This window comes from Vicia villosa, linkage group LG6, assembly GCF_029867415.1.
Source record: "Vicia villosa cultivar HV-30 ecotype Madison, WI linkage group LG6, Vvil1.0, whole genome shotgun sequence".
NCBI classification, from domain to species: domain Eukaryota; kingdom Viridiplantae; phylum Streptophyta; class Magnoliopsida; order Fabales; family Fabaceae; genus Vicia; species Vicia villosa.
Window position 1 is genome coordinate 146639032 of NC_081185.1, and position 21478 is coordinate 146660509.

Consider the following 21478-nt stretch of genomic DNA (forward strand, 5'->3'; position numbering starts at 1 on the left):
TTAAAGGTATGGTGGTAAAATGGATTCAGTTTATTTAGCATGTCCGTCTTGCCCATATTTTAATATAGGATGGGTCAAGAATTTAGATCCCCACTCTTTAATGTGACGGTTCCGTTCAGTTTTTTACAGACTTTTGCAGACATGTGAATTAACACAATTTATATTTTTTTAAACTTAAAAGATGTAGTGTCCGCTGACATTTCTTGCCCCACTCGCACTTTTGTGCGGCGCAAAGTAAAATTTGAGACTCAAATTTGAGTTTTTGTTGGGCAACCTGTTTGCCACCCCACGTTAAATGTGTGACATACAAATATACAAATATTAAATTAGTTATTAATGAAGTAAAAAGTAGTAGAAGAATATTAATATTACATTAGTTATTAATAAAGTGAAAATTAGTTGTTAAAGGTCTCGTACTAATATTTTTAAATACCCTTGCAAGTGAGTATGTGTAGGATTTGGAGAAGTAATTAAATTTTTATAGTATAGAAGTTTTTAAATATATTTATAAAACATTTAATAAAGAGTCATCTAAGTAAGGGAATGCTTAAGTCCAACATTGTTGGATAATTGGTTTAGATTTGTTCAAACTAAAACATAAAAAATAAATGTTAAGAGCAAGATTTCCTTGAGTTCTAGGACAAGGGACCTTCTTCAGGTAATACAATTATAAGGGAAATATTTGTTTCTTCACAATTATAACAGAGACCTTTTTCACCACGCGACGCCATTTCCTCTAAAGAGAGCTTGCGGTATTGTAAACACGGTTGGTTGGGGTTTGATTGTGGGGTGGTGGTGAGAGCGTTGGAGGTTTGGATATTGGAAGTGGTGGATTAAGGTTTGAAACCACAACGACACTCCTCGATTTTATCCTCTTGGATTTTGGCTAAGGTGGTGGCTTGTGAGAGAGTGATGGGTTGGAGAGCTTGGACTTCCCGGCAAATCTCCGGTGAAAGTCCTGAAATAAAACAACTTAGAATGAAAGGAGCAGGGGGGCAATAATTCAATCAGCTAAACATTCGAAATCGTTGAGGTACTAATTCAGAGAACCACGTTGAGTGAGTTTGAATAGAGATTGGCTTGGGTCATCGTAGTAGCTGGGTGCAAAACGGGTTTCGAGCGCTTGAAGAAATTCGAACTAAGTTGTGATGAGGTTATTGCGGAACATATACTGGTACCAACTAAGCGTCGGTCCTTCCATGTAAAAGGAAGCGACAGTGAGTCTCTCTTCCTCAGGGGTTTTGTGGTAGTCGAAGAATTGGTAAATTTTGAAGATCCAGCCCATGGCATCGGTGCCATTGAAGCGAGGAACTTCAAGCTTGATGTGTGGTCGTGTGTGAGGGGGCGGTGGTGGTATGGGTGGTTGGGTTGGGTTGATGTTGGCTAGTTGGGATAGGATAAGGTCCACTTTTTCAGAGAGATCATCAAGCCTCTCTGCGTTGGTGGGTATGGTTACCATGGATTTGGATGTTAGTGAGGATTGATGAAAGCACCAAACTTGTTAAGAGCAAGATTTCCCTGAGTTCTAGGACAAGAGACCTCCTTCAAGTAATACAATTATAAGGGAAATATTGATTGCTTTATTACTCATTCTGCTAGTGTATAAATAGCAGACTGTTTACAAGATTCAAATTTATCCAAGGGTTCTCCTTGATTACAGGAAATGAAATTCCACTAACAAGATCCTAACGAAAAGATAGCAATCCTAAATACTAGATTTGGTGTTGATCTGACAATTCTTATAGAAGCTCAAACATTTGCAGCTTTGCTCTATTGTCAGGTAGTGTAGTCTTGCAAATGCTTGGGCCTTGAAGTGATTCTCTTGGATTCCCTTTTCTTGTTGGGCTAGGCTGCTGTAACTTCTTCTGTTTCCTTATCTTAGTCTGTAATTGTTAAGTGACTGGTGTCAATAGTAACCGGGTTGTTAACAATAAATAAATACTTAAACATCTCCACACACAATCACAAACCACAGGCTATCCCAACCAAAAAAAACTATTTCTTTCATATTTCTTTTATGTTTCACAAGTATTTTGACGGACACTCTTGTATTTGTCCATCCACATTTTTTAATTTACATATGCATAAAATTAAAAATAATATTTTTATTATTTAATTATGATTTTAATTTAAATTATTTATATGATAAAACATTTGATATATATTTGTCCATATATTAAGTTTTTTTTAAGATATGTAGTAATTTTAGTAAAAAATTAATATAATCATATAAAATATATATCAAAAACAATAATTAAAGTTTAAGATCTACATTGATACCAAAAAAAAAGAAGTTTAAGTTTTACATATTTATAATTTTTCGTGTTTCATTTATTTGCTCTTTTTATTGTGTTAAACTGTATAAATTATAAATAGTAATTTAATGTATAATTATTTTCTAATCAAGGGAATAAAATCCTTTTATGTATGCAATGTATCTATTTCTAATATACTCATTGAAAGAGCCTTTTTATGTATGCAGTGTATCTAATATACTCATTGAAATAGGTTAGAAAACATTGATAATGTTATTGCATGATCTAATACAAAAATCAGTTGCATTTAGATATCGCTTAAAATGGCTCACAGAATTGAGAAAAAATAAAGGTAAGAAGACATAATGTAATGAACTTCCATCTATATCCGAATGAACATACAAAATTATTACTTTTTTAAAACTTTGATATTCGACCTTGCGACTGACTAATTCAAAAGAATCAATCTCATCATCCACTTACTGAGGGTTATTTAACATACTTAAAAAATTATAGGTCTATTATATAAGTATTGACATTAATAAATAATTTTTTAATTTAGTAAATTAATACTTAGAGACGAGATCTTTTCAAAAAGGAACACCGGAGGGAAGAATTATGATAATATTGATGAAGATAATAACCAATTTGTTAATGTTAAAAGTGTTTATGGAAGTAATAAGAATTTATAAATAAAAGTTTGCTTAGAAAACTAAGGTATATTATAGCAATACAAAAAAATAATAATAATAAAATTTGGCCCATGCAGGTCTCGAACCTGCGACCTTCGCATTATTAGCACGACGCTCTAACCAACTGAGCTAATGGGCCAATTTATGATTGTTTTGAAATTTGCATATACTATTACTAACCTATTTTTTACACCTCTTTGTTTAAGGACTTTGCTACAAGGTTTAGGAGTTTTCTAATTTTACTTGAACATATCTAAGTTTTGATCTCTATTGAAGTTAAAAGTTTAATGGTCAACCGATGAGAGACTTATCACTTTTCTCACTTTAAGCACTACCCAATTAACCATAGATAAAAGGGATATGCAACTTTTGATCTACGTATTTTTTACTACCTCTTCCATATTTTTTCCCAGTTAACCATCGATAAAAGATATAGGCAAACTATTTATTATTTATTTTTGTTGAATTCCCAAAACGCTAAATATTAACCCATTAATATTTCTAATACTAAAAATATTAAAATTTTCGATTAAATATCGATCCACTATCCCGAACTAATACCGACTAAATCGTCCCAAAACGCGAAAATTTCAATAAACATCACAAATGACTAAATTAAGAAAATAATTATTTTTCCGGGCGTTACAGGTATCACCTATCCCCTATTGTTTTCCTAGCGTCCCGTCGTGGGAAATATGGGATAAGACGTTTCTTGGGTAGAGAGAAAGTAAGGTCATTAAATGACTGACATCTCACTTGAAAATATGGATTCAATGGGCCACCTTTGATTGAGTGAGCATTAATCCTTTCCAAGAAAACCCTAGGCCTGAGAGGCCTCTATAAATACTTTTCTCCCCAAGGGGAGGAGATCCATTCTGACACCCTAAAAGCTAAGCACATATGAAGGTCATAACACGCCACTGGTCATACCTATATGTTTGTTCCCAAGCACCATTAGTCATATGCATAGCCTCTCACCTCACGTGAGTAGAACTCCTAAACTATCTAAAAACACCATCATACAAGACTTCTCTCCATTATAGCCTTGTAGGCAAGCCTTAACCACCACATAGTGTTAGAAACCTACTAAGGCCTATGTGTGTGTGAGAGGAAGAGAGAGAGAGAGAGAGATGGGCGTTTAGGGCAAGGAGGAGGAGAAGAATAATCGTGGATTCAATCATTTTAGCAAGCGGGAAATTGAGCTCATTAAAGAAGAATCAAAGCTTAATTGATTAATACATGAAGTTTTTTTCATCATCTAAGTTCAGAAAGATGAAGAATGGAAGATTGAGAAAGAGGGAGAAGACGGTCAATGAGAAGAAAGGGAAAGCTTGATCAAGTTGGAATTTTGCTTGCATGAAGGGCCTTTAGATTCTTGAAGAAACAAGTTGTAGAGTTTGAATTAACCATGCAATTATCATCACCATCATCAATCCATCTTCTTCCAATTCAGGTTATTTCTTAAAAGGTGGAGTTCTTAGGTTTTAATTGAGATTCGTACCCCTAAGATTATTGCATGAGGAAAATTGGGTTAGATTTTTTAAACTTGCATGTTTGATTCTATGAACTTTCATTCTTTTCGTAAATGTGTGTGAAATTATACTTACATGTGCCTTTTTAAAATGTTTTCAACTCTATCCTATGTTAGGACTTTATTCCATTGGGGTAAGATTGGTGAAAACATGAGAAATTAGTGAAAAATGGTTTTAGCAGGGGTGTAACCGGTTACACTATGTTTGTAAGTGGTTAACACCCTTCAAGATCAGCAAAAATATAAGGCATAATGGTCTGTAACCGCTAGACTTGGAAATGAGTCGAGTCGAATTTTCCTCGGTTTGGCTTAACTCGATAAGAATTGGGTAAGCTCAAAACTTGGCTCGAGTTCGACACAACTTTTTAAAGTTGAAACTTGGCTCATTTTAAATTCACGCACAACTGAGTTCAACTAGTTAAGTTTAACTCGCTTGCTTCAGAAACTTAAAAGTCATTTTCTAAAGTCTATTTTTTATATATATTTTATATTTATAATTAATATTCTTCTAAGTAACATCTCACTTAAAATTTAGTTTTTAATTTCTAAAAACTTATTTACAAAAACTAAATTAATTTTAGAAATAAAATAATATAAATTTCCCCATGGCCACCAATTTCTAAAATTATTTTAATTTTATATTTTTATTGACAAATCTTTAATATTTTGATCATAAGAGAATTTTTAATTTTTTAAGTGCTATTTGAATAAAAGTGAAGTGCATTCACTAGTATAAATTATTGATATTTTTATTTGATATAAAAAATTTATTAAATAAAAAAAGTTTAATCTTTAATCACTATATATAATTTTTTTTAGATGATGTTGATTTTATTTATATAATTATTGTTAGAAATATTTTACTCACTTGAGAATATAAATGATCAATTAAAATTGTTAGATTAAATAAATAGAGGACTAAGATTTGAAGTAAGTCTTTAAACATACTCTTAGATCCAATGGAATCATTCTCGTATATAATCGAGATGACTCATGAAGCTAATGAGTCGAACTATGCATAATGCAAGTTCAACTCATGTAGTTATCGAACTTAGTTTTTTCCCTCATATTCAGCTCATTTGATTCGTTAACTTAGTTAACAATTTAATTATGGAATTGATTTTTGAACCATGTTTAAGTTGGTTTGATTCATTGTCAACCCTAATAATCGGTTTTGTGTATTGTGTAACTGATTACGCACCTTGAAACCCCCATAAAATAAGTTTCGTGACTTTGATTGAGATGCGGTCGAATGCGTTGGAAAGATAGTTCAGATATCTATCTCATGGTGAATTAAAATGTGGCTTGTATGCTATATTTATGTTAAAATATTTGAATTTCCATGAAATCCTTCTAGTGTAAGTAATAACATTTATTGAACAATGAATCCTGTTGACTATGTGATACTTGATTAAAGTCAATCCTATGAGTCATAGTTGGTTTGAACTGTGTGTAATTGATTAATATAATATATAAAAGAAAATCAAGGAGTTTGAGGAATATTAAGATGATTTAAGGATAGGAACAAAGTGATGAACCTTCGGGTTGTATGTGAGTGTTGTGTATTGAGTCTAATATGCATGATGTTTAACATTATTGTAGTTTTAATCTACCTTGTCTTTATTGCTTCACATTTTATGAATAGTCGTATGATTATATTATTTTATAATTATAGATATTAAGCGGGATTAATCAGGTTCACCCTAGATAAAAAAAACTCTATGCTTATACGATGGAAGAGGTAAGTCATGGTAATCGGGGCACCGATTGTGAAGCTAATCTATCTCCAACCTTATCAAAAAAATAATTAGCTCATTCTTAGGGTGAAGATTATCTAATGTCTGAGCCACATGATTAGTCCGACATTACAGGGATGAGAGCTTAGATTGAAAGTAGTTTCTGTAAAACTAAACTAAAAAAAATAAGAAGTGCTAGTAGGAAATGGACGTTCATTATACTAATCGTGTCTCCTGGGTTCTACATGGCTTGTGGAACTAGGGTATCAACATTCACTTACTATAATGTAGTTAGAACTCCATTTGAATAGTTGTATCTCATTCCAGGTTTAACATTTTAGGTAATCAGGTGCAAGATAAAATGGAATGGAAAGTCATCCTGGAGAGTTTGAAGTTCTTATGGCTTATTTTATATTTTGTTTTGTTTTTCATCAGCCGTATATTTGTATTAGACATATGTTTTTTTATAATGTACTATGTTTTAGAATTAGTGTCTCACTTCTATCCGATGTTATTTAGACAATGTTGTTGTAATCAGAACCATATTTTGATATTAAATAGTATGATTCTAAACACATATTAATCGAAATGTTGCATTTATTAATTCATTTATTTTTACAATATATAATATGCATTAAATGATCATGTGTTTCCATACTATCGCGACGGAATTAGTTTGAAAAACCTACAAGATTCAAGGAAAGTAAAAAAAAAAAAGATTCCAAAATAATGGTGGACTCGAGCCTATGATGGAGGTCTCCGATGAGCTCATGACAACCAACCTCATTGAATCAATAAACATAATATGACAGCCAACCTTATTGAATCAATAAACATAATATTAAAGGTATTCTTGACACCTCGATGCTAGGTTCTAATTAGGACTACATAGAAAAATGGACTGAGGGAGATTTAAGATTAGTTTCTATTTTCTCCCGATTATAAATCTATAAATACTTCGAAATACCCATATAAAAAAAAAAGACACATTGGTTTCCTTTTATTATTTTTCTGTCATCTAACTTGCCTCCTTCTCCATCATCATTTCATCTAATTTACCACCCAAAGTATTGATAATATAATAAGCAAACATAATAGAGGTTAGTTATGAGAGTTTTTTTTGACTAAATAGAGGTTAGTTATGAGAGTTATTCATTGTCTAAGCCAACAAAAACCGTTTATTTTGGTGCTATTTATCATTAATGGGGTCTTTATCAGAAATTACCGAAAAGAACAAAAACAAAAGTTAGAATTATAATCCATGAAAACGCAATTGTATGTTGGAACAAACTTTACGTCAAATGTATAATTCCTTTAAACCGTGGGTGTCACCTTTTCACAAGTTTTGATTTGAAGATCAATCAATAGTTCAATTTAGACATATATCAATCAATTTAAGTATCACTATAAGTTAACAAAATCATCTTTAACTAAATCACTATTCACTATTATTTACCGCGACAAAACAGTATCCAAAAGTGCTGATACCGAACATTTATTCACTCTTTTTGTGATAAAGAATAAATCATGATTACTTCGTATTACGACAATCTTAATCAGCATCGCAATACCTGTATCAATTCAATGCGACTGCGACCTTTATTTCAGACCTTAATGTTCCATTGTCAAGGTAGTGCCCCTTCCTTAACAACAAGCAATGGCACCCTTTCCTTCCTTCTCACAATCTTTTCCTTCAAATTCAATTCCCCCAACACCACATTTGGATCTGCACCCCCTCCTTTCTTACTAGCACCCTTCCTTGTTGCTAGCCTCTTCAATTCAGAACAAAACCCTGTGATTTGACTCATGATTTCTCTACCACCCAACAAATTCTGAGCAGAGAATGTACTCTTCAGTTTCGATCTTCTATCACTTCTCACATCACACTCTTTCGAATCATTTCTCTCTTCCAACAACGGTTTCTTCAGCTTATTATTATTCCCACCATCGAAAATCGTAGCAGTAAAGTTTGGATTTTTATTCTCAGTATCTTCATCCAAGTTCCTTGAACAACTGGGTCTTCTATTTTCATCACAATTCTTAACAAGCAGAGATTTTTCCCTAATTTATACAACAGAAAAACCATATTAATCAATCATAATCATAATCATAAATCAATCGAAATTCGTACTAGTACATACCTTCTGTTTCTGTCTCTAAATGGAAGAATTTCAGAAAAGCTTGCAAATTTTAACATCTTTGCCTTGGACTTCATTGTTGTGGGGGTGGGTTTTGGTAAATCTTTCACAATTTTGCGATGTTTGCAATCTGAAAATGAAGTGATAGTGATATTAAGAAACAAAGAAAATCCATTACGAAAAAGACTCTTTTTTTAAAGAAGATCTCACCTTGAGTGCAAAACCATGTTTCATCATCTTCTTCATCAACAAGAAGCTCATTGGAAGCAATGAAATCAACCCATTTCGGCGCGTCGAAGTACTCGTAAGTCTCGTCTAGAACAAAGGTGGAGTCGATGTTGTTCCAGTCAATGTTTTCTGGTTCCATCTTCTGTGAAGAATCTGAAAAGTTCAAAAACAAGAAAAGGATTAGAAATGGGAATTAGAGAGGAAAAGAGAGTGAAGAAATTGAATGAGAATGTAATGGCAATGGTGAATTGAAGAATGTGTTGTTGTTCTTTGAGATGAATCTGTGGGCGCAAGAGATTAGAATGAAGAATTGAAAGTGTGTTGTGTTGTGTTGTGTGGTTTTGTATGTTGTAACAGAATGTTTCTTTAACGTTTCAAGTTTCATAGGATTCGACCGTTGGGGTAACTTGGATGAAACTGAAACACTTTTTAGTTGTTTATTTATTTATTTTTTGGTCAAACTAGTTTTATTTTATTTTTATTTTAAATTTGATATTTTCAATAAAATATTTACTTTTTGTTCACAATATTCCTTTTTGCTTATACACCTTTTCCACTTTTTACATTTTTTTTGGCAAATCATGGAGAATAGTGTTCATATTTCGTCTTTGGAATCTAGTGATGTAAATTTAAAGTATTCTAGCATGATAATTCATGTTATGTGAAAAAGTAATACATAATTTGTTTTATGATGTAATGAAAAATTTAAAATTAATTTTACAATAAACAATTTTTAAAGGTTTAGCTTGTATTAATTAAGAGAACTTCTCAATACACAATCTCTTAGTTATCCGATCAAATTTCAATTATGTAGGTACATCTACGAAATCATTAAAAGACATAGTGAACGTTAGAAAATTCAAAATATTGCAGTTCAGTAAATCTTCTGTAGATGTACCTACGGAACCTTCTGCAATATTTTAAATCAGTGTTATTTTACTCCAAAACTCCAATATTTTTAACATCAAAATATAGTACATGAAAATAGTGTAATGTAATGGCAATGACACACATAAATAATACGTTGTATAAATCATCCAAATAGTGTCATACATAATAATAATAAAAGAGTACATAAATGTAATCAAAATACAGACATCAATAAAATCACAAGCATCACTACTGTGTGACGGACAACATCCTCATTCTTTACCCTGCCTCTACCTTTGGCCCCGCCTCTGCGTCCATGTTTTCTGTCGGCTACTCTGCCTCTACCGTCAAGTGCCCCACCGATCCTGGTACGATGTCGACGGTACAAAAATGCCTCATCTACCACCCCCATCATACCAACCAATACACGCTTGCGATTAGACCCCTCAAGGAAGAAATCAGGGGCAATGCCTGCCTGCGCCATGTCAAGTATCTCACGACAGCAAGGAAGAACATCGTCAGTGTGGTCTAAATGAGACTGATGAGTCTGCAAAATCTCCTCATGGGTTGGTCTAGGTGGTGATCCCGGTGCAGTGGGGAGCATGTATGAATGTGACACCGTGAAGTACTTAGTGATGTACCCGTCTGCGCTGCTCCAACCTCTTTGTGATTAGGTCGCCTGAGCCTTGTCAGGAACCATGTGATGCTCCCAGTCTGCAAAGACCCCATCTATCTATTGACGGGTCATCAAGATAGGAGCGGAGACAAGAGGGTCGTGAGGTATCGTCTGACAGTACCTGAACTGCTGCATGACGCGCTCCGAAAGATAACGAACAATGATGGTTAAACTGACAACCAACCATCCAGACTATATGGCAACGTCATCCCATGGAACCGTCTCACAGTGAGCAGCATAGCAGTCGTATCGAATGTCCTCTTCAACCATGCGGTCAAGAGCGTGTCTGTAAGGCTCCGACACCTGGTTCCTTCTAAGGGGGAGGAAGGCTCTAGTACGCGGCATAGCCTCAGTGTAGCTAGGCACCCCTCCTTAGCCAATGATCATGGAGAAATGTTGTAATATTCAACCTTGGAGAAAAAAAATACGGGGATCAAATATTATCACAAATATATATTGAATAACTTTGAGAAAGAATATAATGATATAAGATTGTTACCACTAAGAGGGAACAACTTCCATCCACAGTCCTTGCCTTCCACAGGTATCCCTCTCCCAGTCTATGGTAATCGTACGCTAGTGTAGCCGCTCCCTAGTTGTATTCATGGATATGTGTGATATCTGACAAGTGCCTCTAGTAAACGACATTTGTGTACGAGGAGTTGGTGTCCACAAACAAGTGAGTGTCTAACAAAATAAGAAGTTACACCTCAACACCTCTTTCTTGTGTATCTCCTCCTCTATTGGGTCACCAACCGTCTGTTGTACTGCAAGGAGCTTGGCCTCGTACTAGAGCTTCAAGAAGGAAAATCTCACGTGCATGCCGCAGTTCCTCTCCACCTCCTCAAGCGCGTCCTCGGGATAACCCCGAGCTCAACAAAAAGAACCTCCCTCGCTTCCTCCTTGGTCAGCCTACTGTGACCAAGAAGGGTTCCTATGATAGGTATATGCATGAGGCAGCGATATCGTCAAGCGTGATGGTAATCTTACCATGTGGCAGATGGAACAAATAAGTCTATGGGTGCCACCTCTCTGAAAATTCCATCAGCATCCCATTGTGTATCGTGTGGTACACAATCTGACATATAGGTTTTTCAGCCCTAAAGTTGCAAGGACATCCTAGAACCACGGCTCGGTAGGCTGCACGAGATTAGCAATCTTCTGGCCGTGGTTGTAGAACTTCTGGAAAGCTCTATCTTGAAAATTTCCAAAGAAAACACTGTTAATAACAACCAAAGTTAAAAAACAAATAAAAAACAGAAACTGAGGACAAAAAAGTAATAAGTAATAAATCTAATAAAGTTTACCTCTCCGTACCAAATATGTCTGGCTGAATGATCTGCATTCCCTGTCAGCAGGGATAAATCTGAAGGACCCCCTGGATAGACGACAGGCGCATCAACCTCCTCGTGGAGCTCAAGAGGTGGCACCGGAGATCCAACATCGGCCGGAGGTGGCATAAAAGTAGAAGAAGCTCCCCGACGACGTTTGTGGGCTGAGGGCGTCTATAAGGAACCTTTACCATCATCCCGAGGTCTCTGGAATGATGTAGTAGATGTGGAAGGCCCCTCAGCTATAGCGGATGTAACAGATAACTCTGCTGCAACAAATATATCAGGTGCATCCGTTGGAACCGAGGCTCCATCACTCACTTGTGATAGCATGTGCATTCGTGCAAGTCGCACAAAGGCATGTTGTGCAGTCCTCCCAGATATAATATCTGCATTGTATTACAAATAAAATTGAGTTAGATACAGTTTGGTAATTAAAAAGAAAAGAAAAAAAAACAAATTTACCTCTGTAGATGCACATACTGAAATCTTTTCGTAGATGTGTCTACGGAACTAGCTAACATTTCAAATAAATGGGTTTTTTCGTAGGTGCATCTACTCAACGACCAAACGTTTTATATGTTCCATTGATGCATCTACGGAACGTTCTACAACTTCAAAAACGCAAAAGTGGCGTAAATAACTTCTCACATAGTTGAAAAAAATTAATTTTCACCCCATGATCATCCGTTTTACACATCAAATAATACCTACATTGTCTCTAAAGTATGTTTCTAAAAGTAACTAATGATTTCAACACCTAAAAATCTACTCAAACTCTATTACGGGAAATACTCTAAAATAACTCGAAAACTCGAAAATTTACCAATTAAATTGATTTTTGAAGTTGTTAGAATGTGTTCATCATTGATGTTAATGTTAACGGTCGAACTCGAGAGAAAAGAAATTTAGATTAATTTTTTTTTAACCAATAAACTTTGATTAATTTAAAAAATCATATACACAAGATGATCTCTCACAATCCAGCCCAAAAAATTAAGGATACCAATCAACAACCAAAATCATTGCTAAGTGTTTCCTAATTTTCTCTTTTGACTACTCCCTATACAAGTTGTATCTATAATTTGTCTCTCAATTTTGATATTACTTACATCATTACCGTAAACTTTATCATTCCTATATCTTCAAATATAGTAAATACTTTCAGTGGTAGCACATAGCACATTTAGGGATCACAAATTTCCAATCTTTACCTTTGCACCTTTGAATAAACCAATTTAGCTCGTCTTTCCACTCTAAAGGTTCATGACTAACTTGAATCCACTGCGAAAATTCTATCCAAATACTTCTCAGTTCCTTGCAACCAAAAATATAGGTGTTGGATTGTAAATTTTTTGGAAGAACAAACACTTCAGATCTGCAATCATTCCAAAGTTGTGTAGTTGATCCTTCGTTACCAACTTATCATTGCAAGCTAACCAAAGAATAAACTGGACTTTAGGACGAGCCAAATTATTATAAAGCATAAATCTCCAATTAAGTTTAAGCTCAACATTTTGCTTTGCCAAGTAAACTTTTTCCATGACAAATTTCTCTTAGACTGCATCTGAGTTTGCAAGTGTTGGTACTTATTTCTCTGCTTTAAAACATGTTTCAGGAGCCACGACTGATTATCTTTAACTAGGATACCCATCACATTTCCATATTTAATATAGTATGTATGGATCCATTTGATCCAAAAGGTATCATTTTTGTTGCTCAGGTTCCACAAAAGCCTCATCAAACACACCTTATTCCATATCTCCAAGTCCTTTATATTCATCCATCCTCTTGGTTTAGGACTACGTGCCTTCTTCTAAGAAATGAGAGATTTCCTTGGGATTTTATTGCTACATGTCCATAAAAATCTCATACAAACAAGATTGATCTTGTATATAAAAACTTTAGGCAATGGAAAACACTACATCCAAAAATTCACAACAGAAAATGAAACATTTTGGGTAAGTTGTATCCTACCAGCATATGCTAAAAGCTTATAACTCCAATGAGTAACTTTGCCAACAATCTTCTCAATTAGAGTCAGGTAATTGCTTTATAGCTAGATTCTTGCTTGTCAATGGTATGCCCAGATATTTGAAAGGTAATGTACCCTATTTAAAACTTGTGAGCTTCTTTATATCTTCCTTGACATTCTCCTCAACAACACCAAAATAGATGAAATATTTTCTAGAGTTTACTGTTAGACCGGTAGACCTAAAGAAACTGTGAAACTTATTGATCATGACATAAATTAATCTCACATCCCCTTGCAAATATCAGCAGGTCATCTTCAAAAGATAAGCTGGTAATTTTCATTTTCTAACACTTGATGTGGTAATTGAAATTCATGGTCTTTTCTAATTAATACAAATTCCTAGTGAGATACTTCATCACTAAAATAAAGAGTAGAAGGGAGATAGGATCTCCATGTCTTATACCTCTCTTGTTCTGCATCAGACAAGTATAACTGCCATTAACATTGAACCTATTAGAAACAGTTCTCACAACATTCATGATCCACATAGTAAATCTGTTAGGGAAACCAAACTCTTGTAGGACCTTCTTTAGGGTCTTCCGATCAACCATATCATATGCTTTTTGTAAATCCAGTTGCATCATGCATTTAGGAGTAGTGGCATTTCTTTCATAACGGCTAATAAGCTCATATGCGAGAAGGACATGATCATGTTACTCTTAACCAGGAATAAAAGCAGCAAGATTCTTTTTAATAATGCAATTAATCACTCTCCAAGTCTACTAGTAAGAATTTTGGAGATTACCTTATAGAAGCTAGTGCAACAAGAAATTGGTTTGTAGTCCTTTATAACTTTGGCCTCTACATTATTTGGTATAAGAGAATCAATAGTATATTTAAGAGCTTTATACATTTTTCCATGCATGAAAAACTTTATGACAACATCACAAACATCTTTAATTTCCTGCAATGCTCCAAGTTGCTTTAAAGAAGCTAGCACCATATCCATCAATCCCAAAAGTTTTATTATCCCTAATAACATTAAAGGCTTTCCCAGTCTTCTGATTAGTAACTGGGGAAATTAGGCATTCTCTCTAAACTAGGCTCAACTAGGGTCCATCCCTCATAGCAACACAATCAATACCCTCAAAGATTTCTTCTGCTTTCCCCATCAAGGATTAATAAAACTGAAGCACCTCTTGCTCTATATCCTCTTGCTTACTAGCAATACTACCATCTTGCCTCTAAATACTCTTGATGTTCTTTTGATTATGCCTGGTTTTGATAGATGCATGGAGAAAACATTGTTTCCATCACCTTATCTTAACCAGTCAATCTTTGCTTTATGTCTTAATTCCATCTCTTCTAACTCATTCCACATAATTAATGCATTTGTACAATACATAACCATCTCAATTTTCTCTTTATTAATTCTATCAGTTTTAAGATCCACTTGGGCAGTAAGCAACTTCTAGCTTTTTCCACTACGCTTCTTAAACCTTTGATAGTTTTTCTTAGCTCTTTAATGATAAGTTTAAGTCTTTTAAGCTTCTTCTATAAGACATACATGGGCCTGCCTGTATAGGCTCAGACCAATTCTTTTCAATAGTAGCATGAAACCCATTCATATTAATAATGCAATTATTGAATTTGAAGAGGTCCCTTCTTTTGCTTGTCTTCTCCTTCCGTTTCAAACACAACAAATCATTGTCAGAAACATTAGGTGACATAACTGTTTAGGTAGAATCCAAATTATTTTGCACCCAGTCCAAGCTTCCCAATACTCTATCAATTTTGGAATATACGACTCTATCAATTTGCTTATTAGACCAAGTGTAGTAATCACCTACACTGTCCATCCCATCAAGTCCTACCTTTTCCAGCATATTTTACATATAAGTCACTTCAGCCTTAGTAACCAAATTACCTCCTATTCTATCTTGAGATTTTAACACATTGTTAAAATCTCCAATTAAACACCAAGTTCCATGTTGCTGCCTATGCAAGCTTTCAATATCTCTCCAAATAATCCTTCTATTCTCAAGTCGGTTCATGGCATAAATGGCAGTTAACCAGTTAAGGAACTTTAAGGAATAGGCTAATTCAAAAATTTGTCACCAATTAGTTAACGGGAATAACTAATGATATTCTCAATGTTTCCCAGGTCAATTATTCACGATCACAAAGACAACATAACACCGCTTTCATTACAGACGACACCTTAATGGGGTGATCGATTAATTTAATCAAATAAAACATATTAACCGCAATCTTAATATCTATTTTTAGTGTTAATAAGGGGAAACTTATCTGAATAAAATTTATCGTTCTCAACGGTTTTATCTGGGAGAACTTTCGTGATATAATGTTGTTGAATCACGTAGACTCGATGATTGACGGACATCAAAATCATTGTCGACATAATCATCCGCTTTGCCATCATATGGAGATATCTTTGTGATCCACAACATCGTCGACTCGCCAATAACATGAGACTTATTGATTTCCTTTGAACTTAAGTTGTGTCACCAGCGAAAATTAAGCTATGTCCATTGTCGTTTTCATTATCCACGAGCCACACACTCATACTTGGACGATGATCTTTATTAGCTTAACTTGTAAATCTGGAAGATGAAGTAAATCCACTTGATATTTCCATTTTAACCACTTACGATTCTCTGCTACTAAAATGTGTTATCCATCAAACATCGCGGTGGGGGTTGTTGCCGCGCATGTTGCGCCTCCTATTGGCTCCTGCGAATCTCAGCATACACTCGCAAAATTAAAGATGGTTTTGGATTGGCGACATCCAGAGTTTTAGCTTGATGTTGATTTGGCCGTGATGATGATATTGACTGGGGTATAACGACAACCTAGGGTTTTCATCTTATCATATTTTCAAAACCCCTCTTGTCAAAAATACATTATCATATTTGAAATGATCTTAAAATAACAATTGGCATACGAAACTTATAATAAATTAGAATGAATGATATGAAACTTATCTGATCCAAAGTTGTCTCGTAACATATTGCTAGCACGAAACAGAGTAAAGGTCGAGGTGTCAATTTGTCAACCACTCCAATCATGTCGGAAAGTAATTTTGTTGTGCCGACGGTACTGCCAAGATTTTCTTTGCCACTGAGGCATTTAGGAGTAATAGGTATGGATGGTGTCGATGGTAGATTCATCCATCTCGAGGAAGCCAAATCTTGTCGGCGGAAATTTCATGCATCACTAGAGCGATCATGCATTGATAGGTGAATAATTTGTGAGGAAGTTTTCCATAATGCGACGAGTATTGAATTGGTTGATTGGAATAACCTATTGTCCTCCCGTCTCTATGGTGCCATCAGAACGACATAGTATACTTAAGGCCCGAGTCACTTTTACCGGCCCCACAGTGTCGATGGTAGATTCATCCATCTTGAGGAAGTCAAATCTTATAGTCAGCAGTTTCATGCACCACGAGAGCGATCTTGCATTGATATGTGAATAATTTGTGAGGAAGTTTTCCATAATGAGATGGGTATTGAATCATTTGATTGGAATAACCTATTGTCCTCTCGTCTCTCTGATGCCATCAGAATGACATAGTGTACTTGAGGCCCAAGTCAGTTTTACCGGCCCCACGGTGGGCGCAAAATGTTATTTCTAAAACATTAAAAGGTTAGCGCCCCTTCTATGGTTAGGGAGAGCCTTAACTGTATTGGAAATGAGGTAATTGAGGTGGTTTTAGGGGAGATAGGTGGTGGAAGTCATTTTTGGATTGCCGCTCTTCCTTCATTATTGCATTCCTTTTTATGTTATTCACGTGTCTCCATCTCCCTCTTTGGAATAACCCAAATCTCCATTTTATAGCTTATGCATGCTAAATGATTACCAACGTAACCGATTTATTTAATGATTAGTAACGGGATTAATAATGACCTTTGACTGTTGCATGACCTTTAGCCCTTTAGACATTGTAATGGCAATACACTTATTGAATGTGACGTTCCAAAATCCGAGATGGGAAGTTTATCCCGGTCATTCTTCCCATTCTAGGATGTACATACCAGCCCGAGTTTGGGATATGGGAAGCATCTCTTTCCTGGGAAAAATACAAGGGTCGAGGTATATCCCGGACAGGGGAATACCGGCCTCGGATTCAATAAATAATTCATTCCAACATATCGATCTAATCATTCATCTCTATTTATTATGGCTCGGTTTGAGTTGTCATCCCGATCGTCCTAATAGTTTTCAGGATGTACAATTTTTACATTTAAAATAACATTTAAGCTAAACAAAAAAGCCGGACCAAACAAACCTTGAATTGAGAATAATAAAAGCATGGTAATCAAAATTAGACCGGATCAATCGGTTCAACCGGTTGGACCGGAAACCGGAATCCTAATCGTAGTGGCGGAGCCAGATAAAAAAAAATGGGATGGCCGCTAATGTAAAATAAAAATTATAAATAAAAATAAAAATAATATTTTTAATAAAACATTAAGTTAACATAATACAAAATTGATTATCAAAAAATCAAACTATATAATTTAAAAGTACCTTAAAATAATGCTCTACGCGTTCCGAGTGACTTGAAATCATCAATAATAGACTCCGAACTAATGCTTGAACTGATCTCCCTTTCAATATATACTGTCATGCTATCTCCTAGAAACCCGTCATCCATCTTGTTTCTCAACTTAGTCTTGATAATTTTCATTGCTGAAAAGGACCTCTCAGTTGTAGCCGTAGAAACTGGAAGAGTCATGATAAGACGGAGTAGTCTATCAATCAAAAAGTAAATTTCAGCCTGTCCTGTTGCAACCAAGCATGAACATAGTTCTTGAATAGTTGATAAATTGTTCAAATTTGACTCTTTGCGAGCAGTAAATAGAAAATGTTGGAGTTGAAATTGCAAATTATTCTTCTCTTGATCACTAAAATCCATAGGATAATATTTTTCCACAAGAGAACAAATAGTATCAATATTAAAAGCTTTATATCCATCCTTAGGAGACAAAGCACAAGAAAGAGTTAACAAATCCATTGCTTGCTCACTAAATCTGCTATTCAACTCTTGTAACTGTTTATCAATGGTAGTGAAAAAGATTTCAACTTTAAAATAATGTTGAATTGTGACTTGATTCTCTTCAAGACGCGATCGTCCAAATCTTGTTGTTGAATGAATATCATTAAGATCAGGAATCTCAATACCATGTTTTTCACAAAAAAGATCTCACTTTAGTAAACAACATATCCCAACCATTTTCTCTCAAGTCTTGAATAAAACTCTTTGTTGAACGAACCAAGTGCATAGCATTAACTACATCCTGATTTTGTTTTTGCAAGGCTTGACAAAGCATATCTGTTATCCCCATAATTTCTTTCATCATGTGCAAAATAAATATAAAATCAAATGCCTTCAAGTAATTATAAGAACTATCAGCATCCCCGCGTGTAGCATAACTTCCTCTTTCTCTTGCAATTTTTTTTAAAACTGAACAAGTTGCTTCATACATGTTTATCAAGCTACAAATAGAATTATAATGTGATCCCCAACGAGTATCTCCCGCTCGTTTCAAAGTACCAACTTGATTCGCACCTTTACCAGTTACAATCTCATCAATCTCTAATAAATATGCAATTTCTTCTAATTGGGCCGCTTGTAGCTCATCATGGCGCTTCGTAGAAGAACAAACAACATTAACAATAAAAGTTAACTTTTCAAAGAATTTATGAACTGATTTTACCTCTCTTGAAGATGTAACCAACGCAAGTTGCAATCGGTGAGCAAAACAATGAACATAGTACGCATAAGGACAATCCTTCATAAAGAGTGCTTGTAAGCCATTCCATTCTCCTCTCATGTTGCTTGCACCATCATAACCTTGGCCACGAATGTTAGAAACATCAAGGTTATGTCGAGAAAGTATATCACATATTGCTTCCTTAAGAGTTAAAGATATGGTGTCTTTAACATGTGCCACATCAAAAAATCTTTCTTGTATTAAACCAACTTTATCAACAAATCTTAATACAAGAGCCATTTGTTCCTTTTTTGACTCATCGCGGGCTTCATCCACAACGATACAAAATTTGGAATCACCAATTTCCTCACGAATATGCTTTTTCACCCTACTTGAAAGAATTTGCAAGAGCTCTTTTTGAATTTGATGTGAAGTATACTTGCAATTTTGTGGAGCATTTTCCAACACAACTTTTGCAATTTCATCATTATAAGATGCTAAAAGTTTTAACAACTCAAGAAAGTTTCCTTGATTTTTTGAATTACTAGTTTCATCGTGACCCCTAAAAGCACAAGCTTGAAGTGTTAACCAACGAACCGTGTCAATTGAAGTCTTGAGACGTAGCCGATTATTCATTCTTTGACACGAACTTTGCACTTGAATAACATTTCTAATATGACCATCTTGATTCAATAAGTCTTGACAAGCTTGCATTGCATTGTTGTGTGGTGAGCATGGATCCTTCCCTATGTGTTTAAGAAAGGAACATTGCTTTCCATTCCTAACTTTTTTCCAATTTCTAAAACCCATAGAAATGAAGACATGTGATCCGGGACGTCCACTTGGTTTTTTGCTAAAAAGGTAACATGGTAAGCAATATGCCGCATCTTCGGATGGTGAATATTCTAACCATGATGGAAAAATGCTAAACCAAGTATGTTGAAACCTTCTTGGATGATCTTCATTACCGGACAAAGGATAGTTTTCTAAATGAATTTGATATGGACCCCATTTTAGATAAGCTCGTTGTATTGCATCCACTTGATTTGGTGGATATTTCCAAATCGGGGGACGCTTTCCAGGATCACGTTCCAAAGAGTTTTCAAAGCCATGATGTTCTTCAATTATTGGATTCTCAAGATCTCTTTGAGGTTCTGTTATCGGGATTATAACTTCTTCATCTCTTTCTTCTCTTTCAATTTCACATGCTTTCCTCTTGAAAAAAGAATCAATTTTTCGATTATTCATCTTTACGTTTCTGATGAAAAAAATAAAACAAAATATAATATCAACAAAAATTCATCCAATTTATACTAATAAATTATATCACTAACTAATAGTATCTATTAATCTAATTCATACTTTTTTCATATACAATACAAATTTTATATTTTTTTGTAGTAACAGTATGATGAATTCATATATATAGTCACTAACATTAACTATTGTTATTTCTCCACTATTTCTTCACTAACAGTAACAGTATGATGAACTCAAAATATAAGTTCATTATTGTTATTTCTCCACTATTGTCTACTGTTAAGTTTTTTTTACATATGCAGAAAAATTGCAGTCAGTCTCAAAATATAGGTTCAACCTTGAAGCTACAAGAAAGAAGATTTCTCTTTTCTTAGCTTTCAATTTCATGGATTGCTAACCTTAATAGATTACAAGAAACATAAATTTAACCTCTAAAAGTCTAGAAAATTGAGAAATTTAACATCCCTAAACCATAAATCTAACATCCCCAAATTCATAAAATGTATAATCAGTGTCCCTCCTAACACTTTTAAAGGAAGAAGAAGAAGATAAAAACCCTAAAATTAAAAATAGATAAGGGAAGAAGAGAAGACCTTTTTGAAACAAAGAAGGTTGCAAGGGTTCCAACTTCCGACGGCGACGGCAACGGCAACGATTTCTGTAAGTTTTGTAAAAAAAAATCTTTTCACGGCAATGAGAGAATGAAACTTGAGTTTTTAAAACTCTTTTATCTAACCTAAAAGAAAAAGTGTGAACAGACATGAATAAGGAAAAATATAAAATAAAATTTAATTAAATCCAAGGCTATTTTAGTAATTTCCAATATATATAAAAAATTTAAAAAATAAATAAAGGGGAGGCCATGGCCTACCCCTGTACCCCCCTGTCTCCGCCACTGCCTAATCGGTCTGTTTGGCCCTAAAAACTAGCAAGTAGAAGAATCGGAATTTAAACCAAAAATCGGTTAAAAATCAAAGATTTAGGCGATTTTTAAGGTCAGACCGAATTTTTCTTTTGAATAATAAAAATATGATAAAATTTTCAT

The 21478-nt window shown here is 34.5% G+C and overlaps 1 protein-coding gene, 1 non-coding gene and 1 pseudogene across 2 annotated transcripts; all 3 read right to left on the reverse strand.

The window, feature by feature from the left end:
- Positions 1 to 3012: 3012 nt before the first annotated feature.
- TRNAI-AAU (transfer RNA isoleucine (anticodon AAU)) lies at positions 3013 to 3086 on the reverse strand. The gene has a single exon. It is a non-coding gene; the product is annotated as a tRNA-Ile (tRNA).
- A 4389-nt stretch (positions 3087 to 7475) lies between these two features.
- LOC131612663 (uncharacterized) lies at positions 7476 to 8926 on the reverse strand. The gene is made up of 3 exons (XM_058884428.1): positions 8563 to 8926; positions 8356 to 8482; positions 7476 to 8275 (listed from the first exon to the last, which is right to left on the reverse strand). Exons 1-3 carry the CDS (start codon positions 8717 to 8719, stop codon positions 7840 to 7842), a joined length of 720 nt encoding a protein of 239 aa, XP_058740411.1. The 5' UTR covers positions 8720 to 8926; the 3' UTR covers positions 7476 to 7839.
- A 9061-nt stretch (positions 8927 to 17987) lies between these two features.
- On the reverse strand, positions 17988 to 20421 carry LOC131614934 (uncharacterized; annotated as a pseudogene).
- Positions 20422 to 21478: the final 1057 nt, after the last annotated feature.

What these genes read in the sequence shown, in the direction of transcription:
- LOC131612663 (XM_058884428.1), bottom strand. Translation starts at nt 8,719, where the DNA reads ATGGAACCAGAAAACATTGACTGGAACAACATCGACTCCACCTTTGTT. An exon ending in AACATGGTTTTGCACTCAAG is followed by an intron (nt 8,483 to 8,562) that starts GTGAGATCTTCT and finishes CTTCATTTTCAG; the next exon opens with ATTGCAAACATCGCAAAATT. An exon ending in TTTAGAGACAGAAACAGAAG is followed by an intron (nt 8,276 to 8,355) that starts GTATGTACTAGT and finishes TGTATAAATTAG; the next exon opens with GGAAAAATCTCTGCTTGTTA.